Below are 22,659 nucleotides of genomic sequence, written 5' to 3'. Positions count from 1 at the left end.
AGAAATCTAGGGTGGTTTACAAGAAAACCCTCAAAGACAGCTATTGTAAAGCATTACCAGCACTGCTTAAAACAATATTAAAAGTGTGTATTTTAAGAAAGAAAAATATTAATAGTAATTTACTTAGTGCTGTTTGACAATAAAATGTGGTGTTGTTCTACATATGCCTGGCTGAACAGTGTGTTTGGAGTTGCCTCTAAACAGGTGAGGGATGCACTATTCATATTTTTCATATTTCCTTGGGAAAAAGTTCTATAATTGGGGTGCTGTCTCTGAGAAGGCTCTGCTCATGGCCACTGTTCCATAAACCAAACCAGGGGGACCATCGGTCTAAATGGATGGTAAACAAAGATTATTAGGGGGCTGTAGGATAAAATATATGCCAAATGTTTGTGGGAATTGGGTATGTCTAGCTTAGTGAAAAGAATTAGGGGTGGTGACATGATAGCAGTGTTCCAATCCCTTCTTCTCTGCCATAAAAAAGAAGGGATCAACCTATTTTCCAAAGCATCAGAAGGCAAATAGATGGAAACTAATCAAGAAGAAAACCAGCCTACAACTAAGGACTTGTGAAAACAACTAACCAGTGAAAAGGCTTGCCTTCAGAAGTTGTGGATGCTCCATCACTGGAGGCTTTTAAGAAGAGATTGGATATTCCATTGTCTGGAATGGTATAGGTCCCCTGCCTTAGCAGGGGGTTGCACTAAAGACCTCAAAGGTCTCTTCCAACTCTTATTCTTTGACAGAAGCACTGCCAGCCTCTCCCCCTCCCCTTGTCCCTTCTTGGGCATAGAGAGAAAGAGGGAGGGAGGGAGGGAAGAAAGGAAGGTGGGAAGGGAAACGAAGAAAGAGAAGGAAAAAAGAGATGGGAATGAAAAGGAGGGAGGGAAGGAAGGAAGGAAGGAAGGAAGGAAGGAAGGAAGGAAGGAAGGAAGGAAGGAAGGAAGGAAGGAAGGAAGGAAAAGGAAGGAAGGAGATTGAAATGAGAGGGAGGGAGGGAAGGTCTGAGGGAAGTCCTGCCTTAGCACTTGGCCACTAGCAGCCCTGTTGCCCTTTCACCATCCCCTGGTAGTCTCCCATCCTATTGTAGAGGATGCTTTGATTACAAAGCCAGGTCTCCTGGCATAGAGAGGGAGTGGGCCTCCCTCTGACCCACGCACTTTGCCCTCCTGCACCCACCATGAGCAACCTGGCCAAGAAGAGCGAGCACAGCAGCAACAGCAGCCTCGAGGATAAGGTAGCGCAGCTGGCCACCCCCTTGGGGAAATGTGGCTAGGCTAGGCAGGGCTGTGGGGTCCCGATGCCATGGGAGCTCAAGGGCCAGGCTGGGCGCTTGACCTCTGCTGCCCAGGGCTCTGGGCAGTCCGTGCCACCATCCAGGGCCCCCCTGCATGGCCTAAGGCTCCGTGAGGCTCCTCCAGTGGACTATGCCCTGGTGCTCATCCCAGTCCCACTCCCCTCCGCTGGAGATCCTCGGATCTGCCCCAGTCCTGCCCAGGCCCACATGGGTGCCCCTGACGCTAGTGACGTCAAGCTGGCCATGCTCACCCAGTAGGCCATGTCTATGCCATGCCCACCTAGTAGGCTGCACCCACCCCAGCCACACCCATCCGGCCCCCGAGGACAACCACAAAGCTGATGTGGCCCTCAATGAAATTGAGTTTGACACCCCTGGCCTTCATAGATGGTCCCTCACTCAAATACTAACCAATAATGGTTTTTAAATTGAAAGCATCTGCTTTTTTTTTAATGTTTCATAGTCTGAATACATTGGTGAATTATCTTATTAAAGAGAGAAAGAAAAAGGCAGGGCTTTTGGCAGTAATACAGAAACAGTTTGACATTGTCTTCTCCTAGGACAGGGGTAGGCAACCTTGGCTCTTTTATGACTCGTGGACTTCAGCTCCAGAATTCCTGAGCCAGCATGGCTCAGCTTGGAAACCTCTCCCTTTCCTCTCAGCATGGCTGGCTTAGGAATTTTGGGAGTTGAAGTCCATGAGTCATAAAAGAGCCAAGGTTACCTACCCCTGTCCTAGGAAGTTCAACCTATAATTTGAACTTCAGCCCTGATATTTCATGGTGGTTTCCTACCCAAGTACTCTTAAGGTCAGTCCCTGTTCAACGTATGAGCTCAGATAAGGATTAGCCAATTATCTTGGAATTTTGTAAAATACACATTTATTAGAGTTCATTTTTTAAACAGTTCATTGGTTCAGGAAGGCATAACTTCCCAAATTTTAACTGATAATAAGAGTATGGTACAAAAATATAACTAGAGGAGCCATGGTAGCACAGTGATTAGAATGCAGCATTGCAGGCTAACTCCACCCACACCCACACTCGACCTGCATCCTTCCAAAGTCAGTAAAATAAGGACCCAGAATGTTGGAATTGTAAATTGCTCAGAGGATGCTTTAAAGCACTATGAAGCAATATATGAGTCTAAATATTATTATTATTGCTATTAAAACTGAGATAAGTGTTGGAAGAATTGGGAAGTATTTATACATTTTGCATTACACAAAACAAGCAAGTCTTCAAATTCTTTGAAAATTGATCAGTCATACTGCCATGAATTTCTGTTAGTACAGATGTGGCAGTTTATCATTGAGGAATTCTTGATCAAAACAAATTGTGGCTAGCATTTATTCCCCATCAAAATAAGTCTGCTGAGAAATAAGGTATGGGAGCTATTTAACTTTCTGTGAGAACCAGGCATCTTTAAAGCTTTGTGTACTTAAGCAAGTAAGATTCTTCAAAATATTATTATAATTTTTAGAAAAAAATGAAAATGTTCTGCTGGGGTGATATTAGGATGTGGTGCATTTTAAGAACATGTACAACCTTACTAATAAGAATAATGCTAGCTTATTTCACTTAAAATAATAACTAAAATTAAATATTGCAGCATAAAAGGACAGATACCCTTACACTGAAGATCTACCGTCGATAAACCACATGTTTTCAAAAGTATAGCAACATCCTGAGAAGAAAGTCACTTGTTTTTTCCCATTTTTCAAATTAAAACATAGTTGGACAGCATTTAAATAATTAGCCAAAGTTTCTGATTTCTTATTATTACTTTTGCTGTAATATGCATACTGTACTATACAGTAGACTGAAAAAGTAGTTATTTTAAACTTTAAATAGCATCTATTCACTAAAATAAAATTAAGATTTAAGCTAAATTGCAAATTAGTCAAGTTAATTTGAAATAATATCCATTATCCTCTTCACTACATAAAAAGTTCACAATGCAAGGATGACTTCTCAGTTACCAGATAGCCTTCAACAGCTAAGTAAAAACTGCCTGGGATAACATAAATGTCTTGCACAATATGAAGCTTGAAATAAGAAACTGGAGCTCAATAAAAATCCAGTATGTAATAAAACAAGATATTACTGTATAGAGAATAGAAATTGCAGAGTGTTCCCTTTTATTATAAAAATGCTGCTTTTTAATTTATGTCTCAAATAGAAATAGGCAATGTACATAGTAACTCATCTTGCCCATTGTAAATATGATGAACCATCCAAGTGTTTTTGAAATTATAAAGGGATTAAGAATTTTCTAATTTTTAGTACTGTCCTTCCTTAGCTTAGCTTCTGAACTGTTCCATTTCCAGCATTAGTGTAATAGTATGTGGGAAAGACATAGGGAGATGGGGAAGAACAATCAGATTAGAGGGTGCATAGCTTGCAGTTGCATAAGGGGAAGAGAAAGAAATTCACAAAGGAGCCTCCCTAACTTGTCAGGCTGTAAAAGAGACATGCAAGATCTATACTTTCAAGACTTTCAAGATTCTGTTAATGTAACCTTATAATAAAATAAAACTAGTGCATCTGGTCATATTGTTATATGGATTATATATTATATATACAATTATAGTCCTTGATTTATAACCATTCATTTAGCAACCATTTGAAATTACAACAGCCCACTAAAAAAATTACAATCAGTCCTCATACTTACAACTGTTGTAACTTCCCCACAGTCACACGATCAAAATTTGGGCATTTGGCATGTATTTATGATGGTTGCAGCATCCTGGGGTCATGTGATAATCATTTGCAATCTTTCTAGACATCTTCCAACAAGCAAAGTCAACGAAGGAAGTCAGATTTGCTTAATGACTCATGATTCACTTAACAACTGCAGTAATTAGTTTAACACCTATGGCAAAAATGGTAATAAAATTGGATGTGATTTAAACAACTGCCTTGCTTAGCCATTCTGATTCCACTTGTCTACCTATACATATGAAAGCTGATAATTAGTTTCCTTCTGCATCAATTAACTGTGATCCCATAATGCATTAACTCACATCAACAACAGAATGTTAGCTAGTTAAACACTGAGATAAACCTTTCATTGTTTGTGAAAGGTGAAAGGATTTAATTCTGTGATGGACACTCTGTGGAATACAATGTCATTTTCAAGATTTCAGGGATCCCCAGGATTTTATTCCTGCCACTGAAAAATAAAATTTGGGACAAATGAACAGGCATGTTTTGTGTAGGTGTCTCTACCTTTCAGATTTAAAAAACAGAAAAACATTTCACTCTTCAGCTACATACTTCTGTGGCCCACAGGGGCAAAAAGGGTAATTTAAAAGGTCTGGGCTGATCTATCCAATCAAGCAATGGCAGATGCAAATTATCAAACATCTATATCACTTGAAATCATAATCTGACTAGAATAAGAATTGGAGCCCAATTATATCTGGAGGAGCAGGCATCCCCCAGCACTCTTTTGTGTAATGATATGATGTCACCAAGGAGACTTTTCTTGGGAGAAAACAGTTACTGCAGATATTATCATTAATTTTTCTTCTTTATAATATAGAACTGTTTACATATGGTCCCTGTATTATAGAACTGTTTATAGATGATCCCTGTACTAATCATTCTGAATAATCTAAAGGGAAATATAGCAGTATGTAACTTCAATAGGGCGTTAAATATTAAATGTGTTCTAAAAAATTTGGGTTCCCTCAAGTTTTTTAGATATCACTAAATAATTCCTTCTGGAGTTCAGCACTGACTTTTTATAAAACAGACTCTATTTCTGAAACAACATTTGGCAGTGATATATAGCCCCTAGAAGCATCCAAGTGAAAGAACAAGCCAGTATATTTCTATCCCAACATTTTAGAATTTTCTTATTTGGATGAAAACAAAAGAAGACTATATACAAGAGATGAATCAAAGGTAACATATAACCATTTTTAAAACCACTTATTTTCTGAAATTCTGATCCTAAGTAATTTGGTCTCCAAAAGGAAAGATTTTTTTACATTCAAATTTACAAGATTCTGGTAATATAGCCTTACAATAAAGTAGAATTAGCTCATCTTGTCCTATTTCCTATGTGGAAAGTCCCCTTTCACTTATTAAATATTAAAATTCATTTGTCATATTAATATTATCTGGCATCACACAAAGAAGCTGAGAAGATAATTCAACTACTGCAGTGTTGGACTATAGATACAAAGGACCTTCTGAGGTTGCTCGAGGACTGACTATTTTTCAGACATGGTACTGAATTACTCTGGTTCGTAAGGTTAATTCTAGAAGTTAATTCCACAATGGTAATGAAGTAAAACACTTCTTAAGAACTGCATGAAGTGAAAAGACAAGGTCACTGAAGGAAACAGCACCTCTCAAAGCAAGTGTGAAAAAAACTGTATGTTTAGTATAACAGTTACACAGAAAAAAGCAAAGAGTGAAAAACACTGCAACCACTGTAATAAAATCTCTAGCTGAGATGAAATAATCAGTCAGTGACTTCAAAATCAGGACCATAAATGAGATCACTGAAATAATATGTTGTTCAGAAAAAAAGAGCTCTTGGTTGCAATATAATTAATATGCATATCATATTTGGAAAATGTCCTCTTGCTTCATGAGGTCTAGCCACTAAGGCCAATCCTTAATATCCCTTCTTTCTTATCACATTAAAAGCTTACCATCAAATTACTAATTCCATTATTCCAATTTTGAATAGTGTTTCAGGACTGCAATTATTCAAAGGAATTTGATTTTCTGTTTTGTTTTAAACATTTATGTCTATATGCACTTGCTGAGTACATTATAACCAATAAAGTCTACTATTCATCATGTCTTTGTCACTATCTTTGACATACACGATCTCTTGAGAATTATACTTCAAATATAAAAGGTTACTTTGAAAGGTGACTAGGAGCACCAATATAAACTATATAATTATTACCTTCAAAGGAAAGGCTTTAGCATTATGGCTTATAAGAAATAAAAAGTTCTGGTCTTTCTCCTGAGGGAGGAATAAGCTTAAATTAGATATAGTCATCCTAGGAGTTATTTTTTCCTAATGTGGAGCCCTCTAGATGCACCAGAATATAACTCTCAGCTTTCCCAACCACATCTTTTGAGTACATTTTGGGGAAGGCATCAAGATATTAAAAGCCAATCATCCATTTTGTTATGGATTTAAAGAATGCATCTCTTTTCTCTGTATCTTTTCCCTTATACTTCTTTTCTGTGTCTTTTCAGTTTATCAGCTTGCTAATCTTTTCAAAATGCAATTGAAAGGAATAAGCAAGTAAAAATAATGTTGGATTATATGGAATATTAAATAATGTCTCTTACCTCTAGGGAACTAAATACAAAACCAAGTCAACAAAAGCATAAAAGAAATATATTATAGTTTGTGGTTTCAAAGGAAAAAGACTGCTTTAACACAATGTGGTGTGCTACAAAAAGTATCATAGTTTAATGGAATATATTCTCATATTAGCTTTGGAATTTCAAACCAAAGTTAGTCCAGAATTATTATTTATTAGGTGTTTATTTTATTATAAGGACAACTATCAAAAGTACCCTTTTCTTGTTTTCATGTATAATCTTCCTCAACAATTTCCTTTTTAATACAATCAAGGTTCCCTAAGTATTATTTGTTACCAAAAAACCTCTGCTGCACATACAAACAGCTTAGAGTTATTTCTGTCCCAAAATTTCTGATCCTGAAACTACCTGAAAGAGAACCTAACATGGACATCTTTAAAAGAACATCTTTAAAAAGTACATTGCATCAAAAATTCTCATCCATTAAAGATCCATTATGTTCTCTGGCTAATTACAACTTCTTGTATGTTAAGACAATGGCTCACTGCAATATTACTGGATTTACGTCTCATTTAACACAGCCAGACATTTTTTTAATGGTTTCATCATAATTCCTAACATATGGCGGTTGCAATTGACATATACTTTAATCCATGGGAGGGAAATTCATTCACTACTGAAGGCCTCATTGAAAATGCATCATGAACCAGAAGGTAAAGGCTTATTTCAATAATTTATGCAGTTTAATTCCTTTTCTTAGCTATGGTACTTCCAAACACAAAGCTGATATCTCAAATGTCTTCTGTTTTTGTAATATGTGTCAAATAAACAACATTCTAGGACAACTTGTGAATCTGTTTTATCTGTACAAATTATCAATAATCAGTGAGATACTCAATAACTAGTAGGTATAGATCTCACATAAACCTACTTGGCTAAAAAGGTGGATACCGGGGAAGACAGAATTGATGACAGGAAGTAGGAGATGTTTTGATCCAGGCTGATAGTACCCAAATATTCTACTCCCTCAGAAAAAGGTAACTTTGGTGGCATAGATTCACATCTAAACAGTGTTCTGAGAACATAATTAAGCTTTACTGATAAAATTTGTTTATACCAGTGTGGAGGCATATTTATTCCACTAACATCATTAACTGGAGGGCTAGTACTGTTCCTTCAAATGTAATCAGGAAATATATTCCACAGCTGGATTAGGTCTGTTCTGGATTGTGTCTATAAACTGCAGACTTGGAACGTTCCTTATATATTCCACTTGAATTTTCATTTCAGAATATTCAGGAAATAATCTTCTCCCACCATGCCATTAATGTACCTTACCCACAAGCAAAATATATTTCAACTCTTGCACTGCTCACTACTCCCAGAATTTTCTTCCTTTTTCCTTCTGATAATCCCAAGTCATTTTTATGTTACCCTATACCAATGAACAAAGAATAATTCTCAATAAATTCTAAGTGAAAGTTAAGCAAATCATGGAGAAAATATATCTATGTAGTCACTAAGACTAAAAAATGACTTCCATCCAATGGAAAAAGTTGACATGTAATGTCTCACATGATTGATCAAGAAATTTCAGGAGCACCATCACAAATGTGAACTCCGTTTGCCATATAAAGGAACATATTTTAAATTTTATCTAAACAATTTATGTCATATGATCATTTGTTTTCAAATGCACTTTCATAGACAACAGGAACAGAATACGAAACCATGACCTTAACTTTAAAAGATACTAGACAACTTGTGCCCTTCTGGTTATGATTTCAGAGATATTCCTTTACCTAAACAGGAAAAAAGAATGGCCAAAAGAGGGCAAAAAGGCAGTGAGAGCAGTAGCAACTTTTAACTTCCTCCCAGCTTCCTATTGTGTTTCCTTAGGGGACTCTGGCGGGGAGCAGAAATTTATTTCCTTCCTTCCTTCCTTCCCCCCTCCCCTCCCCTTCCAAGCAGGAAGATAAGTAAGTGATTATGAGAATGGCTGGGAAACTGATGGAATGTTGTAAATGAAGACAAAAAAGCAGCAGGAACAGAAGCAACTTTCAACTTCTTACTGGCTTTCTCATTGATGATGCTTGTGGAAAGCTGGCAGGGAGCATCATTCCTTTTCCTTCTTGGCTGTCACTTTGCTAAGAGCATAGGAACTGCCTGCCACTTTCCTGGAGTCAAAGGAAGAAAGGGAACTATGGATTCCAAGGAAAACTGTACCCAATTTCCATCCCAGCATGACCTCAAGGCCCCTTCAATCCAGAGAGGAAGAGGGCTTACCGGTCAACCCCCAGCCAGTCCTACTTCATGGGCAGGCATTTGAGTTGATTCCTCTTATTTCCCTCAGTGCTCAGCTACATTAAGAGATTTAAATTTTCAGTCTCAATTCCAAAGACAATGGTTGCTCATCTGTCAAAATTTGTTGCCCTTCTTTTGGTTGCAAAGGACAGCAGAAGTGGGAAGACGATGAGCATCTTCCCTTGAGCAACACAACCCATGAATTTCTGGGAAGTGTAGTTGCAAACATGATGGTGCTGAAATGCCCATGACTTGCTAAAAATTTCATTCCTATGGGAATCATGGATTTTAGCATTCTATAAGTTATTCTATTTGATTTACCTTGGTTCAAAAATTGTTGCCCCATATCTTCCAATTTTACCCAAGTGAAGGTTACAAACAATAATTATTTCAGCAGTATATAGATAATATTATTACATTTATTTAATATTTACTTAAGGAATATCTTTACTGATATAACATGCAACAATTCTAATTTTTTTTCTTCAGGCAGAATCTATTTATAAAACTTTTAAAGTTTTGTTAAATCACATCAAGGGTTTAACTGAAATAAGCTGCAATTGTTTAGACAAGATGCAGACTGGAAGGAATAAATACTATATGTATATGGGGGGGGGGAACTCCTGTATTGCCACAATCACAAATTATGGGAAACAAAAACTTAAAAACAAAAATTATGGTGGCTTGAAATGATGAGAAATGTAACACTATATCTTGAAGACATTAGAATGGGGAAAATAATTTAAATTCAGGGAAATGTTGACCCTTTGGTTTATGAGGAGATGAATAATACAACAAAATGTCCTAATAAATATCAGAGCAAGGAACCATGGAACAAAACATATGCAAAAATGCAATACTCACTATTTATATGTTTCTGAACGAATATATTCAAACACGTGAGAAACACCCAGTTGGAACTGATCTGCAATAGGAGTAACCCACGGATTATTTTCTGCTTTGAAGACTTGCTTTTGACCAGTCAAATCCAAGTTTCCTGAAAAAATTAATATTTAATATTGTTGAAAAACAGTTACTACCTGATTACAAGAAGAATATTTTAATATTACCTAGGAAGGAGAAAAAAATAAGAGGAGGAGCAGGAGGAAGCAATAATTTCAACAGTGGAGTAGGGGGTTATTATTTTATTATTTTTATTTCTTTTATATTGTGCTTTTATGTCTTGTAAGCCTTGACTTGCCATGTGCGAGCAGGCAGCAATATAAATTTTCTAAATAAGTAAATAAAAACACAGCAATAGCAGCAAGGGCAGTATGAGAATACAAATCCTATATACTAAGTAGATCAATATGTGACCTAGAAGAGAGGTGTAAAAATCTATGTTTCTGTCATTCCCTGGGCAGCATTTATTCGTCCCATTTCTCAGTGTCTTTCTCACATACCAGTACAAATATTGACATCAACTAGAAATGAAGCCCAAGGTCACCAAATGATCAATTTTTTTGAGCATCATCACATTTTACTGACTTCTGACATTAATAATACAGGTAGTCCTCAAGTTACGACAGCAACTGGGACCAAGATTGCAGTCACTAAGTAGTGTGGTTATAAAACATAATGTCATGTGGCTGCATTACTTAGTGATGGCCATACAATGCTGTCATTATAACCCAAGATACAAAGGTAGTTAACTAGGAAATGGCAGGAGTCCCAGCTAAGGAGTACAAGGGTACCATCCTTGAGTTGATGATAGGGAGTGGTGATGTTGCAGTGCAGCACCAGCACAGGGAGGCTGGAGACAGAAGATACAGTGTGCACACTAGCATAGGATGCAAAGGCCTGCAAACACAGGAAGGCTAGGATGGCAAAAAAAAAGACCTAGGGGTTCACTGAGTCTGTCCTTTGATTTTTTTTATTTTAATTTTTCATTTTTGGTGGATGTGTTTATTCCAAGCATATTTAAACTCAGTTACTAATGACTGACCCACTACCCTGCATTGGAAGTTGGTTTCAAGCTTCCACTACTCCTTTTGTGAAGTAATACTTTCTAACATTACTTTTGAAGTTCCTTCCTGTCAGTTTGAGATTATGCCCCTATGTTCTTAATTTTTGTTTAATATTGAAAATACTGCCTTTTAGAACCTTATTCACACCCTTAATATATTTAAAGGTTTCAAACATGTCCCCCCTTTCCCTTCTGTCTTCAGGATGACCAGATAAGAGGGAATAGCTGCATAATAGGGAGAAAAAAGAGGCTTAAAAGTGAGCCTGCCTAGTTTCTCAGACTGTAAAGGAGATGGTGGGAAATTTATACTTTATTTTTTTTTATCATTTTCTAATAATCATATTTCTCTTCATCTCAAAATCTCCCTTTAGTCCATTAAGACTTTAAAATCCTCTCTAATAAATCAGAAGATCCCATTTTTTAAATCTAACTCTAGCTTTCTTTTTGTATCAGCCAGGCTTCCATGCCAATGCCTTTAGATCATCAGATAGGTCTCCCTTCATTCTTGCACGTGTTGCTTGAATTAAAGGAGACCATCTAGTCATCAATTTTCCAGAGGAGCTGGTATAATCATTAAATTGTTGTCCTGGTGGGTCAGCTCTCCGTATTTGCTCTAGTATCTTTATCTTCAATTTGGTCTGGTCTTCTTCCTCAGGTTTCTTCTGGTTTAAGTAAAAGGTCATGTCCGGTTTTGTAGTTATTGTTTGGTTATCTAAGTTTTCAATATACTGTCCTTGTTGATCTTTAATACCCTCTATCTTGGTATTGCTTTCTTCTGTTTCCGTTACTTTTTGGGTTGTAGGTTCTTTAGTTACAGTCAGGGTTTAGTTGTAAGCATTTTCAATATATTGTAGTTGCTATTCTTCAAGGTCCTCTATCTTGGTATTAATTTCTTCCGCTTCTTTTTGGGTTGCCATATATCAGAAAGATGCAAGTCTAATTACTTAGTTGGTCTCTTCGGGGCTTTATTTTCCCTGCATAATCAGATGCCACCATTTTAGAGGTTGGGAAAGGAAAAAATGTTCCCTCTCTCCTCACAAGGGAAGAAGTTTCAAGAAGCTTTTTACAGGCAAGCACTTGGGATACAAAGAAGGTAGAATCTCACCCAGATCCTCTGCGGTGCTTGATAGTGATTTTGGCTTTGGCTGGAAACGGCATAAGTGATGGGCCATGTGAATGGCCAATCTTTTCCCCGTCAGTTAGAAGAGCTTCCCCAGATCAAACGGGAGGGCTGTCACCCTTCCGCGATCAGTCGGGGGTCCTCTTCACACTCGTCACCCCTCCAGGATGACTTTCGACCCTTTTCAGGGTCCCTCAGTGGGAGAAAACCGGACAGCAGAGACAGCAATCACCTCACACGTCCGCTGGTGCCACAATTCCAAACCAGAAGCCTGGAAATTTATACTTTCTTGTAAGATTCTGTTAACATAGCTTTACAATAAAGTACTGCATGCCTATCTGACCGTGTTTCCAGTGTGATCTATTTGGGAAAGCTAACAATACTACAAATAATAACCACTTACTCAAACTTACAACGGTGCCGAACAAGAGATACTTACAACTGGTCCTTAAAGTTCCAGCCATCATAGCACTCCCATGGTTATGTGATTGTGATTCGGATACTTGCAACTAACCCATATTTATGCTGGTTGTAGTGTCCAGTGTGATCTCCATTTGCAGCCTTCCTTGCTATTTTCCCACAAACAAAGTCAACAGAGAAAACAGCAGGGAAGATCCATATTTTTCCCATAAATGACTCCCCCCAGCTTTTCCCCAAAGATCCTGCTGCATCCATCACCAAAGCTCCACAGCACTTGCTTTGCTAGCACTGCTTGCAAATGTGGGACTTTCGACTTCCTGCCGGCTTCCCCATTCACTTTGTGCAGCAAGTCATGGGCACATCAGGTCCTTACCTAACAACCCATAATTCTTGCTTAATGACAACAATGAGAATTGCCATCATTAAGCAATGTGGTCACATGATGTGTCACTTTATCACTGCATTTTTTAGTAGTGGAAATTCTGGTCCCAACTGCCATTGTAGCGCAATATCTGTATTAATATTCTCAGCTAATTGTACCAATGGTACTTGCAATGTGATATCTTTGTTGATCCATTAATTTCTGTTCATTGGTTTCTGAAAGTGATTAGTTGTGTTTCCAAATAGTAATTGGAATAGTAAATTCCTCAATTTCAGGATTTGATTTGAAACAGCATTTCATGATTGCTCAGTGTTCTTCAAAATGACCATTTAATTTGCTTTGATGTTTTTCCCAGGCTGCCCTGATTGCTTAGCATTGATAGCGCCTGATCCTTGTTGATCAGGCAAAAACCTCCTCTTTATTTATTTCATGTGTTCACCATTAACGTGGTTGTGTTTGGACTATACATCATCCGGTCTGTCTTGCCTGGTATGGTTGAATCTGCCAGTGGCTAAGTTGCTTCCAAGCATAGCTCACAGTATCACTGAGAGACAGAAGCCCTTTTTACTGAAGTCAAACAGGTTTTCAGGGTCAGAATGTTAAATATTTTTAGAATAATAAGCATTATTACTGTTATTTTTGCTCCATGTCATTGCATAAAATCTCATGCTGGCATTTGGCATCTGCATAGGTAGACAAGCTTCTAATTAATGATTTTAAAAGTTAATATAAATCATTTTTATTTTGAGTTTAGAAGCAAATTGGAGAGGCTTAAGAATGATGCTATATCGGCATGATTTAATCATCACAGCCATTTCCGATCAGAATTTTCCAGTAATATGATTCTCTCTATTCTTAATTTATATTTCCCATGATCTGTATACCCTGTTATGAATAAAAAAGGCTCAGTGTAATTAGAGAAAACTTAACTCATGCAGAAAGAAAGAATAAAATGTTGCCCTAGGAATAGTTGCCATTATCCCAGTATAGGTAGTCCTTAAAACCATTCGTTAATGATTGTTTGAAGTTACAATGGCAGTGGAAAAGTGACTTATGACCAGTGGTTAGAGTGCAATATTGCAGGCCAACTCTGCCCACAGTCTGGAGCTTGATCCTGACTGGCTCAAGGTTGACTCAGCCTTCCATTCTTCTGAAATTGGTAAAAAGAGGAGTTGTAACCCACTCAGAGAGTGACGTAAAGCACTGTGGGGTGGTATATAAGTCTAAGTGCCATTGCTACTGCTATTTTCACACTTACAACCTTTGCAGCATCCCCATGGTCATGCGATCAAAATGTGGATGCTTGGCAATTGGTTCATATTTATGACAGTTGCAATTTCTCAAGGTCATGTGATCACCCTTTGTGACCTTCTGATAAGCAAAGTCAGTGGGGGAGCCAGATTCACTTAACAACTGTGTTACTAACTTAACAACTTAGTAATAGTAATAGTAGTAAAGTTGGAAGGGACCTTGGAAGTCATCTAGTCCAACCCCCTGCTCAGGCAGGAAACCCCACACCATTTCGGACAAATGGCTGTCCAGTCTCTTCTTAAAAACTTCCAGTGTTGGAACATTTACTGCTTCTGGAGGCAGGCTGTTCCACTGATTAATTGTTCTCACTGTCAGGAAGTTTCTCCTTAGTTCTAGGTTGCTTCTCTCCTTGATTAGTTTCCACCCGTTGCTTCTTGTCCTGCCTTCAGGTGCTTTGGAAAATAGCTTAATTCCCTCTTCTTTATGGAAGCCCCTGAGATATTGGAATACTGCTATCATGTCCCTCCTTGTCCTTCTCTTCATTAAACTAGACATACCCAATTCTAGCAACCGTTCCTTATATGTTTTAGCTTCCAGTCCCCTAATCATCTTTGTTGCTCTTCTCTGTACTCTTTCTAGAGTCTCAACATCTTTTTTACATCGTGGTGACCAAAACTGGATGCAGTATTCCAAGTGTGGCCTTACCAAGGCATTGAAGATGGTATTAACACTTCACGTGATCTTGATTCTATCCCTCTGTTAATGCAGCCTAGCACTGTGTTGGCCTTTTTGGCAGCTGCAGCACAATGCTGGCTCATATTTAGGTGATTGTCTACTAGGACTCCGAGGTCCCTCTCACAGTTACTACTATTGAGCATGGTGCCACCTATGCTGTACTTGTGCATTTGGTTTTTCTTGCCTAATGTAGAACCTTGCTTTTTTCACCATTGAATTTCATTTTGTTAGTTAGTGCCCAGTGTTCAAGTCTGTCCAGATCCTTTTGTATCTTAAGCCTGTCTTCTGGAGTGTTGGCTATTCCTGCCAGCTTGGTATCGTCTGCAAATTTGATGAGTTCCCCATCTATCCCTTCATCCAAATCGTTGATGAAGATGTTGAAGAGTACTGGGCCCAGAAGAGAGCCCTGGGGCACCCCACTACACACTTCCCTTCATATAGATGCAGTTCCATTGAGGACCATTTACTGAGTACGGCCGGTCAGCCAGCTACAGATCCATCTGGTGATGATTCTGTCTATCCCACATTTTTCTATCTTATCAAGTAGTAGGTTGTGATCTACTTTATCAAATGCCTTACTGAAGTCCAAGTAAATTATGTCCACAGCATTCCTCTGATCCACTAATTTTGTCACTTGGTCAAAGAATGCAATAAGATTTGTCTGGCATGATCTATTTTTGACAAACCCATGTTGGCTTTTAGTAATGACTTTGTTTGCCTCTAGGTGGTTGATTCGTTGTTTGATTATCTTTTCCAGGATCTTCCCAGGTATTGAGGTCAGGCTGATAGGTCTGTAATTTCCATTTTTTTTCCTTTTTTGAGGATGGGAACTACATCAGCTCTTTTCCAGTCCTCTGGTAGTTCCCCTGCAGTGATTCATTTAACAACTGTGCACGAAAGATCAAAAAATGAGGCAGAACTTATTTAACAAATGTCTTGCTTAGCAACAGAAATTTTGGGCTCAACTGTGGTCGTAAATCAAGCACTACCTGTAATGCTCTTCTGCCAGATATTCAGATCTTAAGAAGTAACTTGTAGGAAGCAATTCAGTCCTCAGTCAGTCCCATGAACACCCCTAGTTCACCCTTTATTAGAGGCTGCAACAGTATTTCTGTTTTAACAAGGATCAGACAGTGGGATTAAGCACTATGACTAAGAGAATCTAATAAGCAAAAGGCGGGATTGTCTAAATCTATGCTAGCTAGTTCAAACAAGAACTGAAGAAGCAAGCCAGTGCTGTGATTAGTGGTAACTCTCTGACCAAAGCTACTACGAAAACCGTATTTCATTCAAAGGCTTATTCTGCAATTGTATATTGGATTTTCCATTTTATTACCTGCAGAAAAGAACCACAGAACTTGTCTCAAAAGCCACCCACACAGTAACCACTACTTACAATTCAGCAAGTGCTATGCTACTTCTGGGATAAAGGAAAAAATCATCCTGCTGAAATTGCACAACCTAAGTAAAATTCATGCTTCAAAAATTTCACCTGGGAAGAGGATAGGATTCTAATTTTGCACAGGTTGAAAAGTTTGTACTAAATCAGACGTACATATATAATTTGGCTTTTCTCACTGGTTAGATACAGTATTTAAAATGAATTGCTGAACTTTAAGTTAGTGAAATGCATTCATATCTGAAAAGAGATAATTATCTATTTGGAGACTCAAACTTTGTGTTTCTTTGGTGGAAAAAAGCTAGTCTTTTATGCATAAAAGGACAATTATAAAAAGGGTAGAAAAATTAGGGTTATTAATTTTATCTTTTATTTTTGTCAGGGTATTAAGGACTTTATTTGGATTTTCTGCCACAAGGTCTTGAAGAAGTTTCCCCCCAAAATTAAATCACACGTTATCTAACAAAACAAAATATACATTTTTCTGAGATGCTTAAAGATCTATACAAAAATGAAACAGCCATCTCTAAAGATGCTTTCATCTTGCACTGAAAAGAGGAATGGATTTCTCCCAATTTTGTCACTCAATGCTTTTTAAAATATGAAATGCTGTAGAACAGCTTGAGAGAATATAGGCACTCTATTCGCATTGAAAGTGATTCTGGGCAGTATGCAGCTATCCAGTAAAAGTTAAAACAATAAAGTATGGTGGTTAAAAGTATAAGTAGGGGTTGTTAGCCCACTCCATCACATTGAGGATGAATATTTATACATTTATTTCCTTGGTGTAGCACCAAAATTATATCTCAACCATTTACATTAATAAAACATTGAAAACAATGCTAAAAATTAGAACAGATTTTTCCTAAAATCATGATAACAGCCTGACATTTTATTCGTACATTACCAGATTTTAAATACGAAGAGGAAAACATGCATTGAACACTAACTGACTAAAACAATTTAAAATGTGCATGGAAACATTCAAATCACCTGAAAAGCACTGAAAAACTTGAAAACAAAATCCTAATTCAATTCTATAATTTAGATAAGTGAATTATTAATTGTAATTTTATTTATTCCTTAGATATCCTGCGCCTTTTCCAGATGCTCAAAACATATACTCAGCATTCCCTTCTGTATTTTTTCTACAACTCTGTAACTAAAACTAACTCAGTAAGCTTCTCTGGAGAGGATCTCCTCAGTTTAAGTCCAATACTGAATCATACAGGTTAAGGTTATCATAATACTAATATTTACATTCTGCCTAATTCAAATCTGCCTCTAGCATTAGCAGAAATTGTTTTTTTTTTCTTTAAAAAAAACCCTTTCCACTGAGGAAAAAAAATCATACTATTTTAAGATTTTAAAGAATTAAAGTAGTAACATAGTTATAACACAGTTAAAATAAGGGTTCTTCATTCAAGTGTTTTTAAAATTCTATTCTAATATTTAGGTTATTCCATAGGACATTATATTATTCTATTAACCTTTTTCTCTCAATTGCCCATTCTTTATTTTGTTTCTTTGTCTTTAAAAAGATCCTCCCATTTTATTATACTTTTTTGTCACAGATGACAGAAACTTAAATTCAAGTGCTTTTTTTACTTCAGCAGAAAGGATATATTCTCCTTCAATACTATGAAGAAAGAAATTAATTTTATTTTCCTATTTAGATATAAATACTCCCAGATCCAACTTTATTAAAGGCTAATCATAAGATAACCCCACTGAACAGAATGAACTGTTCAGTTATAGCCAACTATGATTTTCTTCAGCTTTGCTATATGCTTCAAAAGCTTAGCTTTTATTACTCTGACATCACGTGCTTTGTTTCCCGAAGAAAAGAAGGAAGGCCTTAGACATTATACAATCCACTGAGGATGTACTGTTAGGCAAGTCCTTCTGACAGGGATGAATTTCTCATAAGAGCAAGGTGGACAATCTAGCTTCACTTGCACTTGTGAAGAAAATACTACGCCCAATGTGTTGGGAGGGAGAGAAAAAAAAGATTACAGATTAAATAATCCCACATTCACAGTATTTCCAACAAAACTGGTCTCAACTGATATTACCAAATCTGCTTAAATGTAGGTTAGAAATTATTCTGGTACACCAGTTCTTCCTTGTGAATATAGTTTTTTCTTTTGTCAAGCATTTCTCAATTCATAAAACTGGTAAACTATGAGTGTCATTACTAGCATGTCCCTCAAAGCAAACTTTATAGATGGTTCTGACTTCTTAACATGAGAATGAAATGAGTTCCATGTACTTCTCTCAGTCTGCTGTGCTATGAGGCAAACAAGTTTAGCTCTTTTTTTTATGTTTGATATTTCAATTTATGTTAAAGGAGAATCACTAGTGCCAAAAGACGGACATTGTTTAAGTTATCCATCTTATTTAGTTTTCAGAAATCCAATATATCACAGCCACATGATAAATGCAGCATAATATTCTGTAATGCAAAAGCTGAACAAAAAGCAGCTTCCTCTCTCACCCTTGTTACCCAAAATACCTTACTTTGTTTTATTCTTCTTTTTCTTGACATTTTGTTAAATCACTTGTTTCTATATATAAAACAAGGCATGCAATAATAAAACCTACACTCATCAGTTTTTAGATAACATGATTATTTTTGCACATCCACAAAATTTGTTACAGCAGTGCAACTTCCTTTCATTATTTAATCGATGGCTGTGTTTTTTCTGATGACTTTGCACCATTTTCTAACCATTAATGACTCCCTTATTTAGGGCTACTATGCATTTTGCTGAATTTTTTTAATAGCATTGTACACAGGCAAGGCAAAGAAATGCACTTTAAGACATGTCCTACTGATTTTGCCAACTATATCTGATTGTTTGGCTCTACCTCCGCTTTCTTCTAAAACAATATCCAGTTCTTAAAATCATCAGTGTATAGATGTGCATATATACATGCATGTATGTATATGTATGTGTACACACACACACACACACACACACACACACATATTTCATAAATTTAGTGCTTCATGGCATTTCATTTACTGTAACAGGTTGCAATATTTTAGTTGCAGTAAATCACTAGTTGTCTTCCACTGCAGTACATAACTTTAAAATCTTGGATGCTTCAATACCAACTTCAATGTTTACATATGAGAGCTTATTTTACAAGGCTATATGAAGCAGATCCACCCAAAGGCACTGACTCAGTTCAAACCATGACAGCAATCTAATTTACTTGGACTCAGAAAATCACATTGCTCTTCTGATGCATTAAATATAAGCACTGAAGTGGACCTATGTATGCTTTGCCGTGCATACAAAGAAACCCCTTTTAGCATGTTGATCAAAACTGTGAGACTGTATCTTATTAGTTGAAGTTGAAGAAGGGCATTTTAACCAAGATTTTATCAAGCTGAAGTGCTCCTCTGAAGCTCTAAAAAGCTTTATTATTTATCATGGTTTTCAAAACTACGTTTCAAAAAACTATGTCCATAGGTTTACTAGGTGTGCTGAACTTCGATTTCAGCTCTAAAAAAGTTAGTTAGAAAGGGTGGATAGTTCAGCAATTCATTTTTATTTATTTAACAAACCTTATATGGCTGCCCAACACAGTCATAGTGACTCCAGGCAGCTTACAGAAATAAAAATCCCAAATACAAAATAAATTTCCATATCCCTGGTGGCAACAATCAAATCAAGTACAATCAAACCAAGTACCCTGATGCCTACAGACTCACTGGCAAACCCATGTCTTCAGAGCCTTTTGAAAGAGTGTCAAAGTGGAGTCTGGTCTTATTTCCGAAGAACTAATGTTCCGTGGGAAGGAACCAACACATAGAAGGCTCTTCTGATATACCCATTATTCATTAGTTCATTATATCTTATTGACAAATGAACACTATAGTTTAAAACTTAATGCCTGCCTAGGTTAATAATACACAATGAGTACAAGGAACATTTAGAATTCAAAACAAAAATAACTGGTTAAGAGTTGCCTTTGATTCATGGCATAACAAAACTGTTATGTGAAAATCCAGTTTTAGTCAATTCTAAATGACTGTGAGATTAATTGACTGAAAAAAAGGGGAAATGCATATTCAAATATTCCAAGGTACAGTATCATCGACTTCATATACAGATAATGAATGGGAAGACAGCATCTCTTTGATATTTATTAAATCACGCATATCTTTTTTTCAGTTCCTGGCCAGCCTGAAAAAAGATGCTGCTGCTGCTTCAGTGAACTGTATCATTAAACAGAGTGTCATTGATATAACTCTTAAACCAGCAGTATCTCTTTTGAGGTTCACACAGAAACCTAAAAAATGATTCATATGCTTTAAAGAAAAATGGAGAGGAACACCATATATGCAAGGTAAAAAGGATTATTAGATAAGATAACTTTTATTGTCATTTTTTTTTACTGTGGGCACAACAGCACACATCAAAAATGAAATTTAGTTGCCCGCTCTCAAAGTGATTTCCAATCATTTTCTATGCCATTTTCTAACTCTAATATAGGTAATCCTTAACTTATGTTTCACAATAGTTCAAAATTATAATGGCCTTGGAAAAAGTGTTTTACAATCTGTACTTACTCTTACAACTATTGCTCACTTTCACAGTCACGTTTGAAATTTGGGCACTTAGCAACCAGCTCACATTTATAACCAGCTGCAATGTTTTAGTCATTTACAACCTTTTTCATCTATTTCTAGCAAAAATCTCCATTGGAGAAGCTGGACTTATGATCATAAAATTGGGTCTAGTCATGTGATGATTCACTTTATATCAGTGGTTCTCAACCTTCCTAATGCCGCAATCCTTTAATACAGTTCCTCATGTTGTGGTGACCTCCAATCATAAAATTATTTTTGTTGCTACTTCATAAATGTAATTTTGCTACTGTTATGAATCGTAATGGAAATATCTGATATGCAGGATGTATTTTCATTGTTACGAATTGAACATAATTAAAACATAGTGATTATGCTTTCCTCTCTCTCTCTCTCTTTCTCTCCCTCTCTCCTCTCCCTCTTTCTCTTCCCTCTCTTTCTATCTTTCCCCTCTCTCTCTCTCTTTCTCTTCCTTTTTCCTCTCCCTCTTTCTCTCTTCCCTTTCTCTTTCCTCTCTCTCTCTTTCCTCTCCTTCTCTCCCTTTCTCTTTCCTCTCCCTCTCTTTCTCTCTTCCCTCTTTCTCTTTCCTCTTTCTCTTTCTATCTTTCCTCTCCCTCTTCTGTCTCTTTCTCTCTTTCCTCTCTTTCTCTTCCTCTCTTTTCTCTTTCCTCTCCCTCTTTTTCTCTTCCCTTTCTCTTTCCTCTCTTTCTCTTTCCTCTCCCTATTTCTCTTTCCTCTTTCTTTCTCTCTTTCCTCTTTCTTTCTCTCTTTCTTCTCCCTCTCTCCCTTTCTCTTTCCTCTCCCTTTCTCTCTTCCCTCTTTCTCTATCTTTCCTCTCCCCCTCTCTCTCTTTCCTCTCTGTCTCTCTTTCTTACCTCTTTCCTCTCTCCCTCTCTCTTCCTCTCTTTCCTCTCCCTCTTTCTCTCTATTTCCGCTCCCCCCCTCTCTCCTCTCCTCTCCTCTCCCCTCTCCCCTCAATATCTCAGGTTTTCCCTTTCAGTGGCTCTGGGCAGGTTAGAGTTCAAAGATGTATTACAATTAAAAATACTAAAAACTTTTAAAAAGAGCAATGAAAGCAAAACCAATAAAAACAACAGAAGCATCCAAATTAAGTGACCATGCTGGAATAAGACCCATAATAATTGGGCCATGAGGTGCAACTTCCCCCCAGGAGGCAGAAAGAATTCATGCAAGCAGCATTTTGGAGCCGTGCAAGTCAGCCCGGGGTTCGGTCGGGCCCTCCCGGGCGCAATTAGGGGCAGCTCCACGGAGTCCTGGGTGCCTGTCTCATGGAAGAAGCCGGCCGGGAGCCAATTAGTGGGCCCGCTAGGAGGCAGCTGACGTGGACATCCCCACAGTGGGCAGGCAGCCCCCGAGCCGGACGAGATTCCTGGCCAGCCGGCCATGGGGCGGGAATGGCTCCCTCACCGGGTCTGCTCAGCCTTCCAGGGCCAAACCCTGCTGAGCTCTGCCTGCCGCAGGAGGGCGAGCTGGGCCAGGCTGGGCAGCGGGAAAGGAGGTGTGCTGCAATTTGCACAACCCCAATCCCGGTCCAGAGGATGCCCCCTCCCCAGTGGATGGGGGGCTGGGAGGGGGAAGCCCCTTTCCATGCCCAGAAAGCAGCATTTCCTCTCCTGCTTCGGGCCTGGGAAAATGGGCGGAGGTCCCAGGAAGGCCAAGCATGGGAGGGCAGGAGGCAGAAGGCGCTGAAAGGCGCCTGGGGCACCACGGACCAGACCGGGACGCTGCCCCCCATCGGGACTGAAGCAATGCCACTGCCCCAGCCAGGACTGCTGCCCAGCCTGGGGAGACATATGGCCGGCTCAATTCCCCTGCCGGCTGCCGGCCGCCATCCCCGCTGGGACCGAACGATGCC

General features: G+C 38.0%; 1 protein-coding gene across 7 annotated transcripts in view; it reads right to left on the bottom strand.

The window, feature by feature from the left end:
• RSU1 (Ras suppressor protein 1) overlaps positions 1-22,659 on the bottom strand; it is a 114,865-nt gene that overhangs the window by 45,565 nt on the left and 46,641 nt on the right. For 6 of the 7 annotated variants that reach the window (XR_005555218.1, XR_005555219.1, XM_039331737.1 and 3 more), the window contains one exon: positions 9,772-9,904. Coding sequence is in view for 5 of the 7 variants with exons in the window: in XM_039331737.1 (XP_039187671.1) it covers positions 9,772-9,904 (133 nt within the window). In the remaining 2 variants the exon portion in view is untranslated. Of the gene's footprint in view, positions 1-8,761; positions 8,781-9,771; positions 9,905-22,659 lie in introns of those variants that run through there. The other variant, XM_039331742.1, reaches the window with a different exon arrangement.

Source organism: Crotalus tigris, unplaced genomic scaffold (assembly GCF_016545835.1).
Source record: "Crotalus tigris isolate CLP2741 ecotype Arizona unplaced genomic scaffold, ASM1654583v1 scf7180000024437.13266115, whole genome shotgun sequence".
In the NCBI taxonomy this organism is placed as follows: Eukaryota; Metazoa; Chordata; class Lepidosauria; order Squamata; family Viperidae; genus Crotalus; species Crotalus tigris.
This window is presented reverse-complemented; position numbering and strand designations above follow the sequence as displayed.